Source organism: Antennarius striatus, chromosome 9 (assembly GCF_040054535.1).
Source record: "Antennarius striatus isolate MH-2024 chromosome 9, ASM4005453v1, whole genome shotgun sequence".
In the NCBI taxonomy this organism is placed as follows: Eukaryota; Metazoa; Chordata; class Actinopteri; order Lophiiformes; family Antennariidae; genus Antennarius; species Antennarius striatus.
The window spans coordinates 8,996,227-9,022,095 of NC_090784.1; the positions used below are offsets into that span (position 1 = coordinate 8,996,227).

The window sequence follows — 25,869 nt, forward strand, 5'->3', positions numbered from 1 at the left end:
TCTGCTGTATTGTTAGTACAACCTTTCCATTTGTTTTACAAAGATGTAGTGAATTTCAAATAATCTCATTTTTATTCATATGCCAAAAAAATACTGCATACATTAAATGTGTTGAATATTGTAAGACTTGGTCTCTGAATTATAATTATCTTTAAAAAACAGGCTTCCCTGTTCGTCATAAGCTATTGGGTCAGTTTTATTGATCCATCCTTGGACAAAATCCATTGTTGCGTCAGCTCCAAATGCAATAAAGTAGGACACCGTGCCAGTCGTGCAGGTAGAGAATAAGAAATATAAACTTAGAAATGACTGTTGACCTCTGTTGTATTGTTAATTGTGGTGTCAGTGACAAGCAGCAGCAAAGCACAGTGCAACACCGTACAGTTAAACAGCAATTAGAATAAAGTACCTGCAGAGATGCTGTTTCTACTACTTTGGGTGTATCAGATTAAATCAGACCCAAAACCTATACTTACATTTTTTACTTCTTACCCATGAGACGCATTTGTGTCCTACATTAAAGATAAATATGGCTATAAATAGAGTTTGTCATATGTACTGTATTTAGGTGCATTTTCTGAGAGCTTATGCATACACATGAAGGGTGAGTATAGCATAACTACAGTTCCAATAAGGTAAAATGAAGTGAAGATGTGAGAAAATTGTCTGTGCTCAAGTTTAGATGTACCTAATGGCCTTACAGACCACCACTAAGTATATTGTTACCTCCAGTTTTGAAAGTAACAATGTTGTGGCTATGACTATGTAAAAACACAAAAACTACCCGTGAATGTAGTAAATGCAGATACATAACATCATAACATTCTTCTCAGGAGATTAGAAGAAAAAAACTCAGCATTAAACTGGTTTAGGTCATATCTATTTGACAAACTTCAGTTTGTTCATGTTAATAATAAATCCTCAGATCGAGAGACTCTTACCTGTGGAGTACCTCAAGGATCTGTTCTGGGTCCAATACTGTTTAATCTATACATGTTACCATTGGGAAATTTAAGGAAACACAACCTTAATTTTCACTTTTATGCAGATGTTACCCAATTATATTTTTCAATTAAAACAAACTAATTTGATCAACTAACGAAATTAGAGACTTGCCTCAGAGATATTAAATATTGGATGCTTCATAACTTCTTAATGTTGAACTGTAACAAAACTGAAGTTATTATTGGGCCTAAGCATCTTAGGGATGATTTTTATAACATTGTAATTCATTTACATAACATTGCTTTATCCTGTACCAATGATGTCAGGAACTTGGGAGGGATTTTTGATCAAGATCTGTACTTTAACTATCATATTAAATCTGTGTCTTGGACAGCCTTCTTTTATTTACAAAACATTACTAAAATTATACATTTCTTATCCTTTAAAGACACAGAAAAAAAATCTGTCATAACTTTTTTACTTCTAAATTGGATTACTACAATTCCATATTATCGGGCTGTTCAATCTTCTCAATTAGGACTCTACAATTAGCTCAGAAAGCAGCTGCCTGCATATTGACTCGAACTGGGGGGAGAGAGCACATCTCTCCTGTCTTGCTGTCCTTATTGGCTACCTATATAATCTAGAATAAAATTCAGAATCCTCATGATCACATATAAAGCTCTTCACTGTAAGGTTCCGTCTTACATTGAGGATCACATTGAACTGTATCATCCTCCCTGGGCTTTGCGATGTGAGGATGCAGGACTTCTGGTAACCCTTCAGGAGGCATAAGCTTTAGCTATCTGGCTCCTTTATTCTGGAATGATCTCCCGGCCTCGGTCTGGGGGGCAGACACCCTCAGCTTATGTAAGAGTAGACTAAAAATCCTCCTAACACTCTCTCTCCCTCTCCCTCTCTTTTCCCTGCTCTGCACCTATCCCTATTGTATTTCCTTTCCCACCCAACAGGTCAAGGCGGATGACCGTCCTCGAGACTATGGAGGGCGGTCATCCTTACAAGTCAGTGGGGCGCCCCATGAGGTAGCTGCCGGCCGCTCTTGCTCTCACCTTTATCTAATGCATGCCTACAGGTCCCTTGCGTGTGTGTGTGTTTGTGCGTGCGTGCGTGCGTGCGTGTGTGTGTGTGTGTGTGTGTGTGTGTGTGTAAAACTGAGCAATACTGGTGGGATTATGGAGTAATGTCATTGGTGTGGGAGAGAACGAGCTACGCACATTGCAATAAAAAGTAACCTGAGCCAGTTTATGTAGGAGTCATCGCATTAATAGTGCTACAAGCTAATTACATGTTAGCAGTTTTCAGGCAGCTACATGGGAGTGCCGTCAGACTGATCACCACACTGCAAGCGGTTGGGAGTTGCCCATACTGCACAAAAAAGAACATAGTTAATAGACCTGGGGGGTAGAATGAAATTTTTAATTCTCTGAAGAATTATCACATTGTGTGATTAATCAGATCTATTTAATACATACCAGTACAGATAGTAGCACTAGCACAAAAACAGATTTACATTTTAAAATACTCAGATGTTCTACCCCCCGTGAAAACCCCTGTGACCCACGAAAGCTTGATGGCATTATCAATCTTTACCACCAGTAACCTGCCATTAATGCCCTTGTGGCTCAAGCCATTATAAATACCTTGTCAAAAAAACACTCCTGTGAGACGGTGGACACATCCCTGTATCTTCAATTCTGTTATGAATTGAAGTTACAGGGATGTTTGAATTATAAGTACAGCTGAAAAAATTTCTGTAGTTTATGCAGTCAAGTGAGCCTTTTTGTGTTTGTTTGTTAGTTTGAAGTGGTAAGGTCTGCAAGCAGAAACACATCAGTTCACGTTGGAAAAAGCAAGGCTAACACTTTGATAATAAGACCGGGAGTAATTTAATAAATATTATATTTCCTCATTTGAAATACTATTAAAATGCCACATAATCCTCAAAACCACAAAAACCACAAAAACACAATTGAAAAGGGTAGGACTCATTACAGACCCGTTGAACTGTATTGTTTTACAATCTCTTTTACATCTAGTATGTATGCAAACATAATTTATAACAAAATATAGCAAAGTCCCCATTTTTACGAAGTAAATGTTTCTATGGCATCAAATTCCCTGTGAGTTAATCTTGTTCTTTAGCTGAAGTAAAACTTAAAGCCATGAAACTTTGTCTTTTGCATGACTGATAATCCACAGGGTGTGACAAACCCCACCAGAGATGGTGGTTGTTGAGGGTAGATTCCCAATGGGATTAGGGAGCAGATCACTGTGCAACTAGAAAAAGATTTCATTTACAAAATCGGGGCGGCGGTAGCTCAGTCCACTAAGTCTTGGGGACCGAAGGGTAGCCAGCTCAAGACCCATGTTGGACAATGCGTGTGTGTCACGGGCCTGTGTATATATATATATATATATATATATATATATATATATATATATGCATGATGTCTAATTTTCCGAAGAATTATAAGTTACAGTACATACACGGTGTGATCAGTCATTTCTCTTTAATACATACCGGTATGGAGAGCAGAGGACTTTAAGAGTGACAATTGTTACAGTATTTCACTATTTATACCCGTTTCAAGCCCATCCCAACAACAAATTTACATTTTACAACACACAGATGTTCACCCCTTGATTTCCAGGACTTCCTGGCTTTCTTAGACCCCCTGCAATCCATGAAGGGATATCACCTCCTGTGACTGATCTTTTCTAGAGTCAGTAATGTGTCCCTTACTGTATTAACAACTCGTTTGTCTCAAGCCATCGTAAATATCATGTCAAACCCCCACAAGGCAAAATGACTCTTACAATTTTAATGCAAACATTTTCTTACAATGATTAACACTCGACTAACACTAAAGCGGAAAAATAATTTTCCTTTGGGGATTAATAAAGTTGATTTAATGTTCTAATCGTAATAATTATTTTAATGCTGTTGGTTATGGTAAGACTCTGTCTTTGACATGTCATTTGAATTTCATAAAGCAGTCCCTGGACTTTCTATGGTATTGCACCATCTTGTGGAAAACCAAATGATGTGTACATCTTTCTGTTTCTAATCATATTTACACTAGTATAAATATTTTGACATCAATAGAAATTATTATCTTTTTGAATTTCTTTCTTGGGGAACATTTTCAAAATGACGACAAACACAAGTTTTTATATCAATGCATTAATGTTTTATTCTAATTACAAGAAACAGAATATATCAGTCCCTTATTTGTACAAAAATACCTGAAAAGGTTACAATTAAGATTTATAAGCCATTCAACTATTTACAGAATGAAGCAAAGTCCATTTTGAATACAGGAGCCCTCTCTTACAAAAAAAGAGATGTTACTGTTTTCATTATTTGCATTCCCTGAAATACATAATAGTTTATATTTTTATATATAGATATATATATCTTAATAATTTGTACAGCCATGTAATGTTGCATTGAGACAGTGTTATGAAAATGAATGGGAGCCAAGATACTAATAATTCACCATTGCAGAATCCTAAATTAAATCAAAACTTCAACTGAAATATCCCTTTTCAGCAGAATCATGGACTACTGTCATAACTGATGATCTGAAATTAAATTTTATCGTCATGAGCGTGAGTGAAACCCTCTAAACGGTATTTGGTCCTTATGTTAGGCTAAGTTTTGCTGGCTGAAAGGTGTACTCATTGGCACCATTTGTTGTTACCTGGCTACTGAAATTGAGATTGTAGTCCACCATGACTTCATTTAATGACGTTTCAGTGACTATGTGGTCATGTCTGAAAGACGCAACATAATCATTACCTTCATCAGTTTGCAATGCATCTTCTTATCAAATAGAACTGATGTCATGAAATTGAGGACATTTTTTTGTGAATTAGCCACCTGTTATTACCTGTTGGGGGATTTAAATCAGCTCATGTAGTCAGGCAAGGATTTTAAGGTTTGTTATAAGCAGCTTAAAAAAAGAGTATTAACAATACTGTAAACATTACTCTAAATAGCACACAATTTTGCTGACAGGGTACTTTTCAAGTTATTACAACTGGCATGTTGGTGGTGCACATAATGGACAGAAGCCTGTCATAACGAATCCCAACTCAATGAAAACAAAACAGTCTCGTCCATCATCATGCTGTACATAAAGTACTAGAGATCTGAAGGAGCAGTAGTGTTTTTACATGCTCCAAGTCAACCCTGAGCAGCCCAGTTACATTCAGACCCATTATGACAACAAAACAAAAAACGGCCATCAATCCCTCAGGATTTTTGTTTTTTCATGTTCACTTGAATTTCCTTCCAAAGATTTGCATTTGGAGTGAGACGCAGTCAACCCAGCAGTCCTTACGCACCAAATTCTCCTTAGGAGCCACTGGCCCTTCACATGACACACTGATGTCTTCTCCTAATGACGGAACACGAGCAACATTGAGAGTTTGAAAATGACTGTAGAATCAGGTAAATCTAAACTGAATGTGGAGGACTGAGTGCAGAAGCATTTGATAAAAACTTCAGACATGTCTCAACAGCTTAAGATGCAATTCCATATCTACAAAAGACTAAGTTACAATCCTTATTCTATCAAATGTCATGGACAGAATCCTTACACATACATTAAAATGAAAATCCCCATTCACGCAAACAATTAAACTCACCCTCAAGTTTCTTCATTCTGCAGAAAGAGCGTCAACACAATGATCCTCTGGGATAGTTTGAATGAAGTTTATCTTATATATCTTCTATCATTTCAAGGCAAAGTGTTTTAACAGTGATGAGAGATGTTGGAATTGCTTAACCTTGTTTCCCAAAACATATCCGGCCTCATTCATATTCTCTTTAATATCTGCTCAAGGTCTGGGCCACCTTAAAGCAGTGATGTAAGAGACAAAACTTGAGGCTACTGAACAAAACATGATTGAATTAATTAATGGGTATTTTTTTTAGAAAACCAGAAGTGACACAAAGAGTAATTATAATGGTATGAAAAAACTTAGTAGTGCTTGGGGAAACTTTTTTGATTTCACAACATTCCACATGTCTCTTGGAATAACAAATTTAACACAGTCAATGCCAGTGTGCCAGGTTAACAAATCAATTCATAAAAAGTGTTCAAGATGAGAAAAAATGTTTTTGTTGAACCTGTAAAAATAGCAAAAGACATCAGTAGATGCTAGCTCACTACAATAATAATATTACTTAGAATAATAAATCACGGGTCAATCACTGCATGGTAACAGTGGCAAAAGAAAATAGTACAGAACAGCGCAGGAAAAAGAAATCTAAAATTCAAGTAATCAGTCACATCCTGATAAATGTTGATGCAACAATGCCTTAAATAGGATTGTGTCGTTGCATCTCAGATAATAATGGTAATCATGCATGTGGAGTCGAAATGGTGCAACTACTTTGCACCAGAGCTCGAACTACTTTGACAACCTGGAGATAAATAAAATTTTAGCTGTTGACGTTGTATTACAGGTAAGTGGAAACTGATATCTCAATAATGACTGGTGAGCTTGTACTCAAAACTTCCAATGGTAGGCTTTTAGAAATTTTACATTTAGTGAGTAGTGATGGATATACTGTAATTATGATAATTGCATACATTTACAGGAATAATACTGATTACAACCAATATTTGGGCTCTTAAACGTCTGTCTCTTTCAAGATATTGAGATGGCTGAATCTTGCCCTTCATGTGCCAGACGCATCACAAGGTGTTGAAAACTTCCTTCTTATCTTTTGAAAAAAAATCTGATCCAGGCAATCTGGAGATGCTGTACTGAAATCTCCTTTCACTATTGGTAATTAAAGTATATCCATCACCAATTCACCAAAACATGAAATAAAATCCATTTAAATGTCAAATTTTTTGACTGGCCTCAGCTGGAAACGGGAAAATTATTGGTACAAAGTGTGTTCAGTACATTCCAAATACACACTATTCTCCTATGATGCTTTCTCATTGTCAGATAAACACACATACCAGGGTCAATTCAGTCATTCAAATGGAGGAACGTGTTTAAGTTGAGGTTAACTTAAAAGTGGGCTTTGTAGCGCTTTTGGACTTGGAAGTCTGGGTTGTCCAAAACTTGTCTTGTTTTAATCCAAAAGTAGGTAAAAGAACATTATGAAATGAGACTGGTAAGGGGAAGATTGAATGAAAAAGAGAGGCAGACATTTAGATGACAATCCTCTTCTCTCCTTACACTGGTGCAATAGCAGCTCAGTGTGAACTCATACACAAGTGGTACTGTATATCATAAGTAGTAGGTGTGTATGATATCAATGCTCCCCAAGTCATTCTCGGTAGAAAATTCAGCATCTACTATCAGTATGAGGTAAAAGTACATTAAACCATGTTCCTAGCCACATTCAAGTTCTACAGCATCTCAGAGACTGAATCGTACGAGGCTACGTGTATTGACTGTAAAGATGGTACTGGACTAGGCAAAACATTTTCCACAGATATCACTTTATACCTGCATTGATGAAGTATTGTTGGACAATGTTAAAGCATTTAATTTCTTGTCACCTCATAAACACATAAAGGAAGTGACAGTGGGTATCACTCCCTGTTCTGCGGTGAGGAGAATAAAATAGTCCTACTCAAATGTTTGCAGCAAGTATCATGGTGATATTGCTTGCTGGGACTTACAACAGATGGCGGCCCTACCCAGCCTCTTTTTAACAACGCTATTACAAAAACTCTGTTCCTGCATTTTCTTTTTTTTTTACCTGTTAATTCACCCTTTTAAGAGGGTTACATGGCAAATATGGGAAACATTGGAGTACTTGTGAGTGGTGACGACATGAACTAGAGTGTGCAAAAGAATGAATGATTGACCTTACTGTAGCTTATGTGAATAATGGAGACTTGGTGATACATTACCACAATGAATGTTTCATGAGGACAAGAAAGATGAAGAAATCAGACAGGAGCAAAATAATTTCTGCGTGGGTGGACAGAGCCAGTCCTTTTTACTGACTACTATTGATGAAAACTAGAACCAAATAGTTCTATAATTTTCCTTAGCTATTTTCTACATTTTGTTATGTTTCAAAACCAGGGAAGGATTCAGTCCTTTGGGCACTGCTGAATTGTATCCATGTTGGATTTTGACACGTCCATATGACACTATGAGCAGTGGCACCATCTCACAGGTAACTAATATAACAGTGGAAAAGTCACGCAAGGCATTTCCAGTTTGTTGAGTGCAAAACAAAACACTATCAATTCTCAATTGACAGCATATTCTTTGAGGAAGTGATGAAGTGTGAATGAGACATTGACTGAATTGTCCAGTTAAATGGAAACACAGTCTACTCTTCACCTGTGTAATACAATTTTGAAGGTCATGTTGTCCACGCTTACTGATATGGGTAGCAGGATTGTGGAAAATAGTGAAACAGCGTTCATTCAAATGGCAGTGTTCATTTCCATTCTCTTCTCTTTTCTTGACTGTGGAACCTCATGAGCAGGTTGTGCATTGGTATCTTCCTAATTTCATGTGAACCAGAAGCAATCCCGACAAGTCAACAGACTTGTGGCAATATACACTGACAACAATTTAACACCAGTCAATTCTCCAGCTTCTTATGAAGATAAAAACAAGAACGACCAACCAACAGAAAGGTTCCTGTTGTTTTGTTTGTTTTAGGCAGTCAGGTCAAGCGATAGGAGTCATGAGTTCAGATGATCCGAAGATGTCATAAGGCCACACTGGTGCACGGATGTTTGAGTTTACAAGGCAGCACTCCTCTGTTGAGTTGGTAGAATTCCACCAGCTGAATTAAGTCAGTGAATTTGGTGGCGCCGTCATCAAGGCTGAAGAAGGCTTGGCCATCTTCTTCACACTTCAAAGGGGTCCAGGCAAGAGGGAGCAGGGAAATCACATGGGAAGACAAGAGATATTTAGACTCTCTTTAAAGGTACATAACAATTGATTTGCATAGTTGGCTTGTTAGTGGAAACCTAATATATACTGTATATATTTCTGTATATATCTTGACTAATGACAATACTGCAAAGTATACTGTGCTATTATTTTCATATGGTTTTAAGCAATTGCATTTAGTGCTTTAACTTAATGTTATGATTCTGCAAGGGGGGCACATGTAACCCAGCAAAACTACCGTTTGCTGGGTTACATGTTACATTTTATTACTGTACTAGAGTAAAATGTAAGTGCACATCCATTTGAATAGAAGGCAGTGGTGTGCTCACCTAACTAATTATTACAACGTGTGCAGGGAGTATTAGCTGCTATGCTGCTATGAGTTTTTTGCACTGCCCATGCACCACACACACACACACACACACACACACACACACACACACACACACACACACACACACACACACACACGCACACAAACTAAAGCGCATGAGTTGTGGCGCAAAATTGTTTTCTTCTTTACAGGACAAAGAATTGAAAAGCACTGCCATAAGGAAGGAATGCAGGTTTTTTGTACAAATAATTTTTTATCAATAAAGCTTTTATTATCTTAGGTATTTCTATAACTACAATGATATTCGTAGTAATGAAAAAAATCATCCAAAATGCATACCGGTAGTATCTGGAAATGTTTGATTTTTTGGTGATGGCACAATGTGAGCACGAACGCCTTGGGGTTACTTTGACTGACTCTTAGCAGAAACAACCTGTAAAACATAAAAAGGAAGCTGACTTGAGGAAAATATTCATAGACTTAAAATCATTAATAATATTAATAACGATAATAATAATGATAATAATAATATTAAAAACAACAATAATAATAATTATCAATCCTTTACCAATCCCCATAGGGAAATTATTTTTTTCCACTTTAATAATCACACTAATAATGATGATCTTAGTATACAGTAAGACTAAAAAGCTTCAACATTAAGACTTTTTGTTTGTCCTTTATTCATTCAGTGAATTGAAGTCACTCCAGATCACATACCCATCTATTGGTCCTTGCTGATGGATAATGCGATGGGATTCCTCTCTAGTTATCCGACCATGGAACCACAGCTGAGCTATGTGGATTACTGCAGAGAAGAGCAAAAAAAATCATAGTAACTCACATTTTGAAAAGTAAAGATTGAATGTTCCACTGACCTCAAAAGTCTATGTTTACCTGAGCTTAGTGATGAGTGGTGTAGTGGACTGTGGGAGCCTAATACATTCATTCGCTGACTCCTCTTCTAAAAAAGATGCCACATCAAATTGAAAGAACAGGCATTACTTCATGATATGGTTTGTATGACAATTAAATACTTTACAGCCATCATCATCTTTTGAATGTTTTAGTAACTTTAGACCAGAGCAAAATTAAAATAATTGTACACTGACTTTAAGAACCTGAAATTTTGTCTATTTTGGTGGCTGCCCTATAGTCACGACTCAACAAAAAAACTGAGTAAAATAAACAATGCCACATACAAAAAGTGTTTTTATTTGGCTTTATTTGGCATCGGTGAGAGAAACTCCCAACAAAACTGAGGTTGCATCTCACCCTCCATGCCTGTCCTTCTTCCATGGCAGCACTCTGAGCCTCCACAGGGTTGTCAATCACCCTGCCTATTCTCCCTGAGAAGTCCATTGCCACCAGTGAGTTCTCCGATACACTCCGCTAGAGGGAGACAGACGCACACATTCATTAAAAAGACAACCTGGCTGCAGCAATTTGAAAAGTACGATAAAGGCAGGAGAATGAAAATTGGGAGAACTTTGTTGAATATCATTATTTTGCTCTTAAACTCATAAAAGTTTAGGAGACTCACTGATGCCATTTCTTGCTGTTTGTGGTTAATACGTTATAGCAAAGTGGGTCATAACGAATCAGCAGCGACAATAAATAAAAACATTTGGTTTTTGAGCTAGTGCTACGTGAAAAGGTGATATTGAGGCTTTTAAGAAGAAGTAAAACAAAATTTGCCGACAACTGTACAAATAAAACTCTTGTCATATAGTTCAAAACGTCAGCTCAGTTGTTTTTATGTCAAATTTAAGAAATTATGCCATGTAGCTAAATGAAACTGGCGTATTAGGCTATAAATGATCTTAGAACCACTTTAAACTGATAATAGCAGCATTATTGTACAATTCATGTAAATTTTGGTTTGGTGGGAGTTTTCAAGTGTTTACCAAACTTTATAAGTAAGTAATAAGAAGAAACTTACCACAGGTGCTGAGAAGTGTGATATTATGGTTTTTCTTTGTTGAGGAATCTTGTAATTCTGATACAAAACAATCCCATACTGTTAGAAAAAAAGAACACACTGGTCAACCAACAAATTATAAAAATACTTCTTGAGAGTCTTGCAAATAATTCAAGGTTCACAGCTGTTCAGTTTAAGAAACCCAATCCCTTCCTAGAAATGATGACCCAAAATCGATAGCCACACTATTTTTGTTTTGTTGGTGTTGTGTACATAAAGGCTAAAACTTATGCTGCATATTATCTCAAGACACTGAGTTACCTTAAAGAGGCGGAAGGCAGTCATCCAACAAACCCTTCCCTGCTCATCCTCCGCACACAGCATCCTCAATTCCTTCATCTCCCCTCGACTTTTATTGGGCTGTGATTGAACATTTTTCATTAGGAACAATATTTTATTGTTATCAATTGAATTATCTGAAGTGAAGGTAAAGAGATATGTATAAGGTGTTTACACGAATACTAGAACACTTAATACTTTTACAAATTAAAACTAAATTACTTCAAGTAAAAACAAACCAAAAACATTTTAGGAATGAAACTAAATCAACCAGAACATCAGCACTCATATATCCCAGTGTCTGCTGAAGCCCCTAACATATAACAGGGAAGGGTATTTAATGCCATTCAATATAGAGAAATCATCTTCCTCACGCATCTTTCACCTGAGACTCACCTTGATACAGAATCCATAGTCTGTTGGTGCACCATACTGCTTTTTGCCTGTGATGACAGTGAAGGTGTTGCTGTCTTCAAGGTCTGCCAATAACTGCAGATGTCTAGGCTCCTGCAGATTTAAAAAAAAGTAGAACTTCAGACACACAGCCTAGAGCTGATCTGACTGACTGCCTTCAATAGACAATCACTATCTGCACTAAAACTCAGTGCAGCGGCAGGCATATGAATTTCCTGGATGATGAATAAAAACTGCAATCACCTAAGAAAAACTAGTAAAAGATGATCTAGAAATGACAATGAAATACGTTTGAAGATGAAGAGAGTGTTTCTGTCACCTTTGAAGTGCCTTTCATGGAGCAGTAGAGCCCTGAGCGCCGCAGGAACATGTAAACTTTCTTCCAGGACTTTCTGCCCACGTCCTTGACATGCAGATACCCCTGGATTTCTGGGCAACCACTGGTCGATAGGAAGTTCTGAGACAGGCAGAGAGAGCGAGACAATGAGCAGGAGATCAGCACAAAGTGGAAACCTTTGAGCTCTTTGTTGGCATCACATGTGGACGCTGAAGCAAATGGCAGAGGACGCCTTGTCATCCAGGGTGCTTGCTTTAGGACTGATGGTCTTTAGGATCGTTGGGATGTGGCTGCTGGTATTATTTCATGCCGGGATCGTTTCTAAAAGATCCATAGACAGTGTGCTATTGTCTGTCAAATCTAAGGCCACAGAGCACCAAAGAGAGCTTTCATTGATGTGTGTACATTACACAAGATAACCACAGACAGATGTTCAAGATGTGCATAATCCATTCACATTGGAATTACAGTATTTATTTCTGAGAACACTTTCTATTTTTTTAATATCTTTAGTACTATGAATTAAATGTGCCACTTTACACAATGTGTAGAACATGAGTACACCAAAGCAGTAAATGTAGCACATTCCTTTCTGGAACCCATAAACGGTGCTATGATTGTCTGAAGCATTTAGAGAGTATTTTCCATGTTTCACAAACTATGACACCATGAAGTTGCAGGTTCAGTTATTAGAACTTATTTGGAAACTGTGGTTACTGCTGTAAAGTAAGCTGTTCCAGAATACTCTACAATATTTAAAGCTCATGTTTCTGTGTGTGGAAACACCCTACAATAGACTTCATGCATGAGGATTTTTCTCATCTGTAGAGCCTACATTCACATGCAGTTTTCATCCAAAAAGCTTCCTTTTTCAGATGCCAAACTTTGCTTTGACATAATCATTCTTGTGTAATGGCAAACTCTGTGAACACTCAGAACAGAAACCATCTTGATTTGGACAGAAGCCACAATGTGCTGAAAGTAAAGATTTTGAGTTTAGCATGCACTTGTGGATTCCTGACAACTAAGGATCTAACCAAGGATCAACATATACCTATTCATTTATTGACTCCTCTATGCAGAGCATAAGAGAGCAATATGTCTACCATGAGCAGGGGGGTTAAAAGCTTTATATGAGTGACAAGGAAAAAGAAATGGATTTCACCGGTGGTTCTGTCTCTGACAGCTCCATTACTCGATGCAGAAGAGAGGTTGGCTACATACTGCATAAACCCACAATACATTCAGCCCAAAGATCTTCAAAATTTCATCTTTTTATTTGGTGTCCTCTAATTTTTTCTTCATACACAAATCATTGTGTGGCCCATGAGTGGTCTGTAAGCCCAGCTGCATGACACAAATGTGAAAATTCATACAGTCATGGTTCCCAAACGTGCATTTTTTGTGACAGCCCACCAGAAAATCAACATCAGCTGACACACGCTGTTACTGTTCATTATTTCTTATACATGTGACACCTCCTGTAGAGGAAATAGGGCAATTAAAATGTTCTTTGGAATATTTTCAGTATACCAAACACTCATTATTTAAAATGTGCAATACCTAGAAAACATTGTACTATGCAAACATATGGTTGGCAGGTGTTGGAATGCACCTCCCATTTGTGAATGCCTAATTCCATCTATCATGAGTGTCAGGTCTGTGGTGCTCCAAGACAGTCAGGTGTCAGCAGGGGATCAACAGTAGTTATTACTGCAGACTCTGCCGAGACACACTGTCTCAGGGTCAGAGGTGAGGTATTTCTGCTTGATTGTACACTATGTGGCTGGTGCTGACTCTGAGCTCTGAGGTAAACTAAGCTATATCCATGTCACATTCAAATGGAGGAGCAGGAGAGAGAGAGAGAGAGAGAGAGAGAGAGAGAGAGAGAGAGAGAGAGAGAGAGAGAGAGAGAGAGAGAGAGAGAGAGAGAGAGAGAGAAGAGAGAGAGAGAGAGAGAGAGAGAAAGAGAGAGAAAGAGAGAGAGAGAGGGAGAGAGAGAGAGAGAGAGAGAGAAAGAGAGAGAGAGTATGTGTGTGTGCGCACTTACCTGAAGGAGTTGGGATGGTACAATTGTACGACCAGTTTCTTGGCACCACGCAACCATGTGATCTGGGAAAAATGTCTGGGGAAGAGCAAGAGGAGGATGAGGAGGGCAGACAGAGATACACACATTATATCAGCAGGTAAGAAAATTTTGACAGAAGAAGAAATGTTATGCAAGTGTCACAAGGACAGAGCATGTCACAAGATGCGGCACAATACCGTCACATATGGATTATTTAAAACAATTCGTAATAAAGGTGTTGAACAACACTAAACTACGAAAACAAAGTTCACACAAAGCTGTAATTTAACAGGAGGATGTCAGAAGTGATGTGGAACATTTGGCAGTGTGAGAAAAGGATTACCAGGGGGTTTCTGAAGAATTCATATTTGGCATAGTTCTTCCTGAAGTGGAATCTACTGTCACTGCTCATCGATGCCTGGACCTGAACCACCAGCTCATGGTCCTCTAGGCAACGCTCTGAGGTAGGCAAAGAGAAGCGACAATGACACAACAACACCAAAAAGCTTTTAAATATTGAATGATGCTGAGTTTGGCGGCAAGGTGGCGCAGTGGGTAGCGCTGTGGCCACACAACACGGTGATTCCGGGTTCGAGTCCCGCTCTGTGCAGAGTTTGCATGTTCTCCCCGTGTCTGCGTGGGTTCTCTTCGGGTTTTACCGCTTCCTCCCACCTCCAAAAACATGTGCTTCAGGTTGTCCATATAAGTGAGAGTGTGTGTGCGTTGTTGTCTGTCTTTGTGTGTAGCTCCGGGGCACATTGGCGTCGTGCCCGGAGTGTCCCCCGCCTCACGCCCTATGCCAGCTGGGATAGGCTCCAGCTCCCTGTGACCTGCTACTGCGGATACAACGGCAGAAAATAGATGGATGGATGATCCTGGGTTTAATTTAATGAGAATGAATTTTCCTTTTTAATCCATAATCGAGAGCAGTCGGACCGAATAGCTGCACATGTCATCATCATCTCATTTTGCTTGTCTCCCATTTCTGTTCTTTAAGCCTGGGGTCATTGACTATGTCACAAACCTTTTCTTGTACAGTATTAGTACAGTGCGCCCTCGTTCTTTGCGTTCCAGGAACCACACGTGATTAAGAAATTCCGCGATAGAGCAACAAACTATCTTATTATTTACAGTAATTTAAACGTTCATGAACCCTCCCCATACTGATATTTAACAACCTTCTATCTGTATTACCTTTTCCCACACTCTTATTGACCGATTAAAGCACTTTTGTGTCTCACGTAAGTCTAAGACTCACAGAACTTAGTGCTCTTCCGGATGCCATCAGCCAATAGAATGCGCGCGCGGTATCACGTGACTGCCCACCAAAAATCTGCGATAAAGTGAAGTCGTGAGCGTTGATGCGCGAATGCGCGAGGGCGCACTGTATTGAGAATAAAAATCTGCTATCAGGGTCATCTTAACAAGTTGTTGCAGGTTATGTTAAGTCAAGTAGTAAAGTAATTCATATACAGTCAAATATCTATCTATCCATCTAAAATAAAAATATATAAAAAAAACATTTGCTTCATTTGAAAAGACGTTACGCAAACCACTTCTCAAGAGGTTTCTGTGTATTTTGTTTATAGACACAAATCGTCAAACACACACATTTAAAAATAAGATGTTGGATGACTGCTGGTTTGGCAAATGCATAACAATTTGAACAATGAACATGCTGCTGCTTCAGTGTATCTCATTTACTGAACATAAATTATGATAAGTGGTTATTCTCGGCCTGAAAAGAGTATGTTTGCTGTACAGGTGCACCAGAATAGAAAGCACCTGTAATAGAACAGAGTTACTCCAAACCAGAAAATATGTCATTCACAACAAGCTAAACTAACTGTGTTTGGCAGCGTCGTGTTGGCAGCACTGATGAGAAATGATGGGAGCATGATGGATAGTGAAGTATCGGGCTTAACTTGACCCATACCCTGAATAATGCTGAATGTTTTTTTTCCTGGCAGAATATACAGGCCATATGTGAGAGGAAAACGTGATTTTTGGCAAAAATGTATTTACAGTTGTCAGGTTTGGTACAGTTTGAAGTATTTCTACATGTGTTTTTCATCATGTCTCTTTCTGCAGCGTGTCTCCCGAGCAGGCCTACTGCTCTATATAAAACTACACCCCCTCCCTTCCACATCTGTTATACTATACAGACATGAGCACAAGCTTAACTTGTCTTCCATAAGTGCTTTATAATCGGCCTCTCCTCAGGGGGGATGTTGGGTTTTCTAATGTTCAGCTGGCCACAGCTTTTTGAACTTGCTGTTATGATGCCAAGTCCAATACAAAATCACCATGACAGTAAAATGAAACTCTCTTCCTTCAGCACCAAGTTAGACTTCCTTGATTAGCACTTTGTTCAGGTTCTTTGTTTCATTTCATTTCTCATTAAACACAGCGTTCTGGTGTTGTAGCTGTCAGTAAATGAGAGGGACCATGCCTCGAACAGTATTTAACACTAAATCTATGAAGAACACACTGTACAATACACTACCTCTGAACAGCCCACTGATAAATAACACTTACACATCTGAAATTTAATGATTTACACTAAATACCATTCCTCATTGCCATTTTTACCTTTTTATATCACAATACCTCCAGTGCTCTCAAACTGATAAGCAACAGTTTCTATTTTCAAGAGAATGGATGTGCTACTACCGCTCTGAAAAAGCTTTAACATGACCTATAACCCTTTAACCTCTTCATCAATCATCTCTATCACCTCTTTCCCTCATGGCTTATAGTTCTGGATCAATGACATTATGCTGTGATATTAGACACCAAGAAGAGCACAAGTCGACCAAGGCCTCCTACACTAGTTATCCTGGATAGTCTCCAGCTGGATCCGGATAAGAGGCTGACGAAACGATTATCAGTTATGAATTAGAGAAATAAAGTGTTATCTTGCGAAAACTGACAATGCGTCACAACAGCAACCTTGCACACAAACACTGTGTGCTGGTTCTGGGCACACACATGCTGTATAACATGTGCATCCACTCATGCTTGAACATATGCCTGCGTGAGAATGTATGCCTGAATGCTCTGTCTGAAAAAGTGTGCAGGCATGAATGGCTGTGTGCACCTGAGGACTTCATTTATTGTGTCACGTATCTCAACTCATCCAAAGCTCCATGAGTGTCTGTGGAGTGAGTGTACGCAAGCATCTCATAGTGTGTATTCATATGTTCTTTTGTGTCCACACATGACCAAAATGCCTTACCTAGTCCTAGCAGTGGGTTATGTTCAACAAGTGCCCAACTGTTGTCATCCACACAATGGCTTTTATAGACCAGGAGCTGGCACAGGTCTTTGGCTGTCATGTCGGCTGGGATCTCCACCACTTTAGTCAGGCCATCTTCGCTGAATATCTTCACAATCTATGATGAGAAAACCAAATTCCGCAAAAGGTTGATGGACTAAATAACAATGAGTGATATGTTGAATAATAAGGTTCAAACATGGTTTACATTTTAGTAACCCAATAGGGAATCCTAAATGGTGATGGCCACTTAACACCAAGTACTTTTGAAATTTCAGCGTAATAGGTGGGTAAAGCTGAGAATTTTCTCCAAAACACAAGCATCATATTTATCATATAGCACTCCATAGAGTGCAGTATACACAGTCCTGTGTAATTACAACACACAATAGAAAAAGACAGACATTCTACACTATGTAGCAATTGTGGTGTGAGAAATAACACACAGGCATGTCTTATAGCAACTTGTTATTGTAGTACATAAGCAAATATTCTGTGGTGTATACAAGCATCTGCACAGCAGGATTGCCTACACCTATACTGCACTATAGGTGTATGGGTTTCTAATAATAGCTTCAGAAAAAATATATACAGATGTTCAAAAAAGACATGGACATTGGACATATTTCAAAATGTACTTAAAACACAAACTTAATATTTTGAATTTGTGCCAGGAATAAGGTTGTGGATAGAATACATTTTCACATGACTATTGCTTTGCTTAGAATATCTATTGTCATTCAAATATCTTTCCAAAGGCGTATATATTGTAAGACTTGTCCCGTTGTAAATCAACCTCAAATCAAAGTAATATAACTGCTACCCCTACTAAGTTCTAAATCTACGTCCAGTACCTGTCCACAGGTTGGCTTTCCAGATGTCACCCACGCAGTGGCATTCACAGCAAACATATCTAATGAGCCTTGGAGAATACTGGAGTGGCCTATTTAGCTGGCAGAGGAATCCAGACTTGTCAGCCTACACAGGAATCCAACCAACTGTACTAAGCCTACACATGTCATGTATGCACATTTCCCCACATAATATGTCATGACAAAGAAATTCTGTTCTTGTGTAAAGATGCAGCTCATAGCATCACAGTTTGAACACAGCAGGCCCGAGGTGTTCTATCCATCCATATGCTCAAGGCAAAAAGCAAAGAAGCTTTAGTTATTCAGATCGTCCATAGCTGCAGGTGTGTGATTATTTTAATTACTCTGGACATCTTGAAAATCAACAACTAACTGTCCTCAACCTTTAAGATATTTTCACATTGCATGTCTTGCCGTGGTTGCGACGAGCTGTGCTTGAAGTCAAAAAGAGATTGTCTTAAATTGTGCACAGAGTCGGAGGCAAAGACAAGCAGAGATACAAAAAAAGAGAGTGGTCTTACCTCCACGGCCCGCAATAGGCAGCAGTCCGGGGAACACGAAGGCATTTTTGGTGCGAGTCTGACTCCTCACACACAATCACCAAGACTAGGAATCTTGCTGTTCTTTCGCACCGTCTGCTTTAAATACCAATCTGAATGCTAGGGGTTGACAGTTGCGTTACCTGTCACATATCCTGGAGCCGAGTCCTTGAGTCTATCTGGGCCACAAGCTCAGCCCTAAAAAAAACATTGTGTGACCTAAAGACAGTACCTGTACAGTTCACAGGACAGACACACAGACACTCAGTGACCAGATGGCAGCAGGTACAGCACAGTGCTGCTAGTGCCGGTTGAGTCTGACAACTATCTTTCCTTCTCTCCCTCTCTCTCTCCCCCTCACAAAGGGTTACAGCCTCAGCCACAGGCTCTGAGGCACACTGAATCAAACCACACACTCACCAACCAATCATAAGGCGGCAGCAGGCTGATGTAATCATTCCCACACAGGAACAGGCTGACACACGCACACATGTGCACAGACTTGCACACACGCACGCACACACGCTGACACACACACACACACACACACACACACACACACACACACACACACACACACACACACACACACACGCACGCACACACAGACACAAACACAGAACCATACAGTCTCGCAGACACACAAACGCACAGTCATGCACAGACACTTTTTCAGAGTGTTTCGGTTTCTTTTCGGAGCTCAGAGGGAGAAGGTTAAATTGAGAAGGGTGTGGGGCAGTGAAGAGGAGAAGAAGCAGAGAGAGGAAGACAGGATAAAGGAAAAAGGAAAAGTTTGTCCCATTTAATGGCTCCAACTTCCTCATAAATTTTCAAGTGAGGGCTTGTCTTTTTATGTTTCTCTCGTTGTCATTGCTTCCCATCATTTCCCTTCCTTAAGTTGATTTCTTGCTCTGTTTGCCTTAACTTTGAACCCCCCCTAGTCCGATCAATCTACCTCCCATATTAGTAACAAGACTCATTGCAGAGGAAATGCAATGAAGCAAATCTCAACCTGTGTGTGTGTGTGTGTGTGTGTGTGTGTGTGTGTGTGTGTGTGTGTGTGTGTGTGTGTGTGTGTGTGTGTGTGTGTGTGTGTGTGTGTGTGTGTGTGGACAGCAGACAGACATGAGAAGGGGGGGGGGGCAGAGGGTGTGAGAAAACTGTCTGGTGACACACTGCAGCAGAATGTGTGACATGAATGCTTTACTGTTAACTACATATCTAGCCCCCACAGCTGTCTTGCCCACCCACCCCCTCCTTCCCACTGCAATCAAACCCTCACACAGATAAAGAAACACACCCTCGTCTACGTCACGGTTAGTCAGCCAGAGGGGGAAGCCCCAAGAAGGCTGCGTGCATAACGCATACTGCAATACAGGTTTTTACACACATGCTGTAATTATCAGTGAGGTCACCAGCCAGAACGCTCAGGTCTTTATCTACTTCTACAGTTTGGATGTTTGGAGGGAGCGCATGTATCTCCCTTTAAAAAGACCACAAAAGCTATACAAATTAAATAACATTAACAGCTGTATTAAATCCAATTATTAATTATTAGCTGCAACTACTTTTAAATGATTGACATGGTTAAATAAATATAACTTACATAGAAAAAAATTGTTAAACAAATAGCCCATAGTGCCCGTCTGGGCTCCTGTGCAGCTGCAAGCACTTCAGTCCTATTTGGTACACAGCATTCAGATAAGTCCTTTTTAATTAAACGGTTTAGTGTGGACTTATACTGTAGTTTTCATATGTGAACAAAAGCAATTAGGTCTTTCCACAAAGAGGTCAGTTGAAGGTTGGCTGTATCTTCATTATCCTACGTCAAGCATTAGAACAGTGCCATGTACATGGGGAACGTCACAGATACTTGTAAGGATCCATTTACCTCCAGCAAAGGGCCTCAAATAAAACTCCAGAGATGTGGAGTATACTGTACGAACCTAACGCCCCAGACAGATACCATGTGATGATAGGAAACATGAGGAGGCCAGTGAAGGGAGTTTTTAAGAGAAACAGTTGGTCGGTGGTGGGAAAAAGAACAACCAGAATCTTCAGGAGCCCGGTGACTCATTAGACAAGTATCTCTGTGTCACATTATGACTTTAGCCATATCGTTGGCTAAAGTCACATGATACCAGTTAGTAAGATAAAGATTGGATGACTTTACATGACCTAAGGCAATGATCCAAAGCTGTTCACTGGTTTCTTAAATGGCCAGACAAATTGAATGAACACAAAAATTGGGAAGGGCCTTCAGAAACCTTATCTCCAAGTGTGGCAAAAACATTGGACTGCCTTGTGATGGGAAAGAATGAGAAAGCAGATACAGATGAGAGACTAGTGATGTCAACCAACCTACTCTACTTCTTGGTCCCCTTAGAGGTAAAACCCCTGGCAAGTGCCAACAGAATACAGTCAGACTATATTGGATTGTGTGAATGAGTATTGTACAAACTTGAGTATTAGAAAAGCATGTGTGTGCACGCCCAGCAGTTAACATGCATCCAAATTGCAGAGAATTGGTTGCTACACTATAAATAGTTCCACTGGTCTTATGCACGCATTACAAGAGATTACATCAGACAGGAATGACTATGGCAGATTATTTATCAAAATTAATATAATCCATTGGGCAGAACCATGCAACACATAGGCACTGCTACATGTGAGTAATTCTGTGATCAAGTCGCGGACCTGGATAACAGCAGCACAAAGACAGGAGTGTTCCAGTCAAGACAAAGCATCAAAAATGATCATCATCATTCACTGTGTACCTGCAATCTGCACTGCCTTGTTCCACCAAATTTTTTAATGTGCAAACTCTGTAGTCGGTCCAACCGCCAACAGTTCCGTGAATTTTTAAGCAACTTGGTTTTTTTTGTATGATTAATATGCTCAGGGACCTCCTTGCCTGAAGTTGAACCTTCACACTGTGTACAATGACACACCCTGAACTTATTAACTACCCTTAAATGAACCTTCACAATACAACAGCAATGTCCAATAAACAGGCCAAGCCTTGTTGGTAACAGTGTACTGGCTTTAAGCATCAGTCTTGCCAGAGAAAAAAACTATCCCCTGCCACCATGTAGCCATAACTGTTCTATCACTGTCTGACAAAAACCCAATACATGTTGCCAAAAAAGAACTGTAGCCATTGATGTGTCTCCCAAGTCCGACCCCAGCTTCATATTCCCATTAACAAGCATCCTCTGTAAAGCCCCTCTGACTGTAATGTAGGGCTGTGTGTGGTCTGGGCCACCCCAGCAAACTGTCAACCAGAATATGAGATGGGGAATGAAAAAACTGAATGGGCCTCAAACAATCAGCTGTCCCCTGGCTGTAGTCAGCAGTGGTGGGTGGCACGAGCCAGGAAAACATGCAGACTCATGAAGAGGAACCAGTGAACTATCCCTTTCATCCAACTACCATGTCAAATTAAGACCCAAGGCATGGCCTATCTGGGCTCACTGAAGCAAAAGAAGGCAGAAAGGGATTTAGTGGGCAAAGGCCACTGGGAGGGGAGAGAGTGAAGCAAGATAGGGAGGGAACAGGAGGGCAGAAAGAGGGGTGGTGGAGATAGAAGTGTAGAGAGAAAGGTAGCAAGAGATAACTGCATGAATCTGAATACAGATTCATACACTGGATGGCCATCATCCCTGCTACTGTGCAGCCATACATTAAACCCTACACCAAATATTGGACCGTTAGTCAGCCATTAAGCCTGCTCTGTCTATCAATAATGTCTTAATGTCTGTTCAGCCTCACGAAGTGGAAGGTTGCAAAATTTCGGCTGTGAGCCAGATCAAATTTAATTAGCCACGTCAGGTCAGGCAGCACAAATATTGGAGTCTGCAGTTATAGATGATGCAGAATGTCTATTATTCTTTAATTTTATGTTCAAGAGTTCCTTTAAACAAAACATTTTAAAGCTCAAAAAAATATACAAGAAGAGCTGAGCTGTGTGTCACTAGTGTCAAAGTTCAACAAGTTTATGAAAAGAGTCTATCATCCAAATCTATCAGGAAACAGCTTGTACTCCATTACTTTAATTTCTAGATTTCAGCTTAAGTGAAGTGACAGACAGTTTGGCCAGGAGAAAAAAAAATCACCCTTATGAGGATGCGTTACAGTTCTGCGACAATTCATTAAATCAAGGACACAAACTTTAAATCAGCTCATTTTGATCTGGATGACACAACCTTTGTAATTCACAAGGCCTTGCTTCAGTACTTCTGACCTGACCTACTGACTATTATCTCCCCATCTTATCCATTTAGTTTGCTCAGAACACAATCAATCATATCCAAACATGTTTCACCCAAAATATCCCCTAGGCAGCAAACGTCCTTTTCAGACTAATGCTGGTTTGGAGTCAGTGTCCAATTATGTCAGGAGAACAGAAGGATGGGGAAGGGGAAATGTGATTGAGCAAAGGATGACATCATTTGGCAGGATTTTGGAAGCATACTGGAAATAGCCCACATGTTGTATGTGGAAAAGCCATATCACTGCTAAGAAATCTGTTTGTACAAGTCACTAGTTGAGATAATTGTGCAAATTATGGGTCATAACACTACAATAATGACATTGAATATTGGTAGTAACAAGAAAAAATGAAAGCTACAGAAAGAGAAATTAGAATATAGAGAGGAAACAGGTCCATATCTTTGTGAAAAGGACTGTTGACATCACAGGAAACAAACTTTTTTCTTCAGAAGGAAATCATAGTATGTGCCACAGTTCTGTCTGTACAAACTGTCCCCAGTAAAATGGATCTTTATCTGAATATGCTAAGATCACTCTGTCTTCTGTCTTGTACTCTCTCACTCTCATTCTGTCTCTAGTGATACAAACCCCAAATGACAACTATATCACTCTTTCTTTTTTTCTAGATTCTGCAATCACAAGTGCCCTTCATGACAAAAACTTTAAAGACAAAAGGCTATAGTTGCACTGGGATATCTTTATTTCCTCCACCAGGGAGGTCTGTTAGCAGGAATATCAAAGATCTTCATTAATCATGTAGGGAGTCTTGAGAATGTACGGCACAGAGTGGACCAGTTTAGGGGATGTGATATCAGCTCATTCCTAGTCTACATGGGACTTTTAGTTGCTCCATGGGTTCTGGCTTTATGCTGGGGTCTTCTTCTGGTTTGACTTGCCCTAGACATTTACTTTACAAAGATAGGTGCCATGGAGGTATGTTAACCAGATACCTAAACCACCTAAACAGGCCGTTTTTGTCATGAAGGAGCAGATCTACTTGATAGTCCATCCTGATGTCTGACATCTTCAATCTCATTCTTTTAGTAACTTTTCTTTCAACATAAACTAGCTGACAGATTTGGATTATGCTTGGTTAAAGGTTTAAGCATGTCTCAAGAAAGAACCACACCAATTTTGAATCCAGATAGAATGTCTAACATGTAGAACTTAATGAAATCTGGCTGTTTGGTGGCAGATTTTAAAAAATAAACCACCGTTCCCACATTTTCCAAAAGTCACTTCTAACAATGTGAAAAATTGGAAGGTCCCTCGATGGAGTCAATATTTGATTTTAAATTCAGGACCATTGTAAAATCGTGGAATTGCAACAGATTGGACATTGCAGAAGACAACCCAATGCCTCTACGGGAGGCATATCCAAAGTTCGGTCCGCAGGCCAATCACAACCCAAGGTTGGATTTTATATGGGCCAAGCTTTATATCTAGGGATGTGTTGTATTTGGCACGCCAAATGGGGCACAAATTGAGCATGCAGTTCCTTTTGTCAACTCATGGAGGCAGTGTCGTGTAACTGTCAAATGCCATAAGTCTTGAAAGAAGAAGACTGAATGCTAAACCAATCACAGCCCATGCTGTGAGTTGCCGGTGCTCTTCTTTGGGACTTGTTGCCACTCCAGAGGACTCTAGTCTGCAGGTGTTCGCATCTCACGTTTTTCTGTCTGAAAAAAGTTTTCTCCCTTCTTGACCCTTAAATTGGAAAGTTGACAGTGAAGCTGCAGCTTTAAGGATAGATGGAAATTACAATGAAAGTGTTTCCATGTTAATACTAATACTGTTAATACTTGTATATAGCAATATGTATAAGAAGCTATCTGAGAGTGGTCATGTTGAAAAATTGAAGGCACTCAAATAAAGGCTGAATAAAGCGATGTAATATATCACAACAATGTGAGGTGGTTCCACAGAAGAACAACACTGCAGTGATTTTTTTCTATTAATGTAGAAATTTGACAGTTTTTGTCTGAAAAGGGACAACAAGAACTCTCAAACACAGAATGGATGGCTGACTTGGCCACTTCTTGGTTGTCATACTAAAGCATCTTGAACACACTGAATGCCACTATCAAAAAGCACACATCATTCTTCAGTTCCTTTACCATGGATCCTGAAGAGACTCCACTCAAATACTCAAATAGCTTCAGTCTGACAGCAAATGATGCAGAAACACCTTCTACTCTGCCTTATGTATTTTTACTAGCAGCTGCATAAGGACACATTTTTAGAGATGTGCACATTTGCAAAGAAAATGTTAAGGTTGTTAGGCTCTCCATATTTGTGTGAGTGGATATTTTATGTTTTGAACTTGAACAAGAACCATCTGCGATCAAGACTACATAACTTCCACCTAAGTGACATTTTTTGGCATGTACTGTAGACTTGCCAAAAACACTGAGATTCAGAGTCCAGTTTCACTCTTCACATTTACAGTATGTTAGTGGCTCACCTGTTGTTTTGTTATCGAAACAACACGTCTGTTAACCCAACTATTAAAAATATTTCCCTTTTGTAGGCCTTAATCTTAAACACTGGGCCTGTAAGTCTTCTATCAATAATTTTGTCAACTAATTTTTTCATCTCTTTGTCACTTCTACTTTTACCTTTTCGCAGAAG

General features: G+C 39.4%; 1 protein-coding gene across 1 annotated transcript in view; it reads right to left on the minus strand.

Annotated features, from left to right (window-relative positions):
- Positions 1 to 4,895: 4,895 nt before the first annotated feature.
- The window catches only part of grb10b (growth factor receptor-bound protein 10b), a 71,370-nt gene continuing 50,396 nt past the window's right edge, over positions 4,896 to 25,869 (minus strand). Inside the window, exons 6-17 of the mRNA XM_068323197.1 lie at positions 17,514 to 17,670; positions 14,619 to 14,734; positions 14,258 to 14,332; positions 12,190 to 12,327; positions 11,853 to 11,963; positions 11,439 to 11,537; positions 11,139 to 11,216; positions 10,472 to 10,588; positions 10,094 to 10,160; positions 9,917 to 10,004; positions 9,536 to 9,629; positions 4,896 to 8,821 (exon numbers count right to left, since the gene is read on the minus strand). Coding sequence (XP_068179298.1) covers positions 8,675 to 8,821; positions 9,536 to 9,629; positions 9,917 to 10,004; positions 10,094 to 10,160; positions 10,472 to 10,588; positions 11,139 to 11,216; positions 11,439 to 11,537; positions 11,853 to 11,963; positions 12,190 to 12,327; positions 14,258 to 14,332; positions 14,619 to 14,734; positions 17,514 to 17,670 — 1,287 coding nt within the window. The 3' untranslated portion in view covers positions 4,896 to 8,674. The remainder of the gene's footprint in view (positions 8,822 to 9,535; positions 9,630 to 9,916; positions 10,005 to 10,093; positions 10,161 to 10,471; positions 10,589 to 11,138; positions 11,217 to 11,438; positions 11,538 to 11,852; positions 11,964 to 12,189; positions 12,328 to 14,257; positions 14,333 to 14,618; positions 14,735 to 17,513; positions 17,671 to 25,869) is intronic.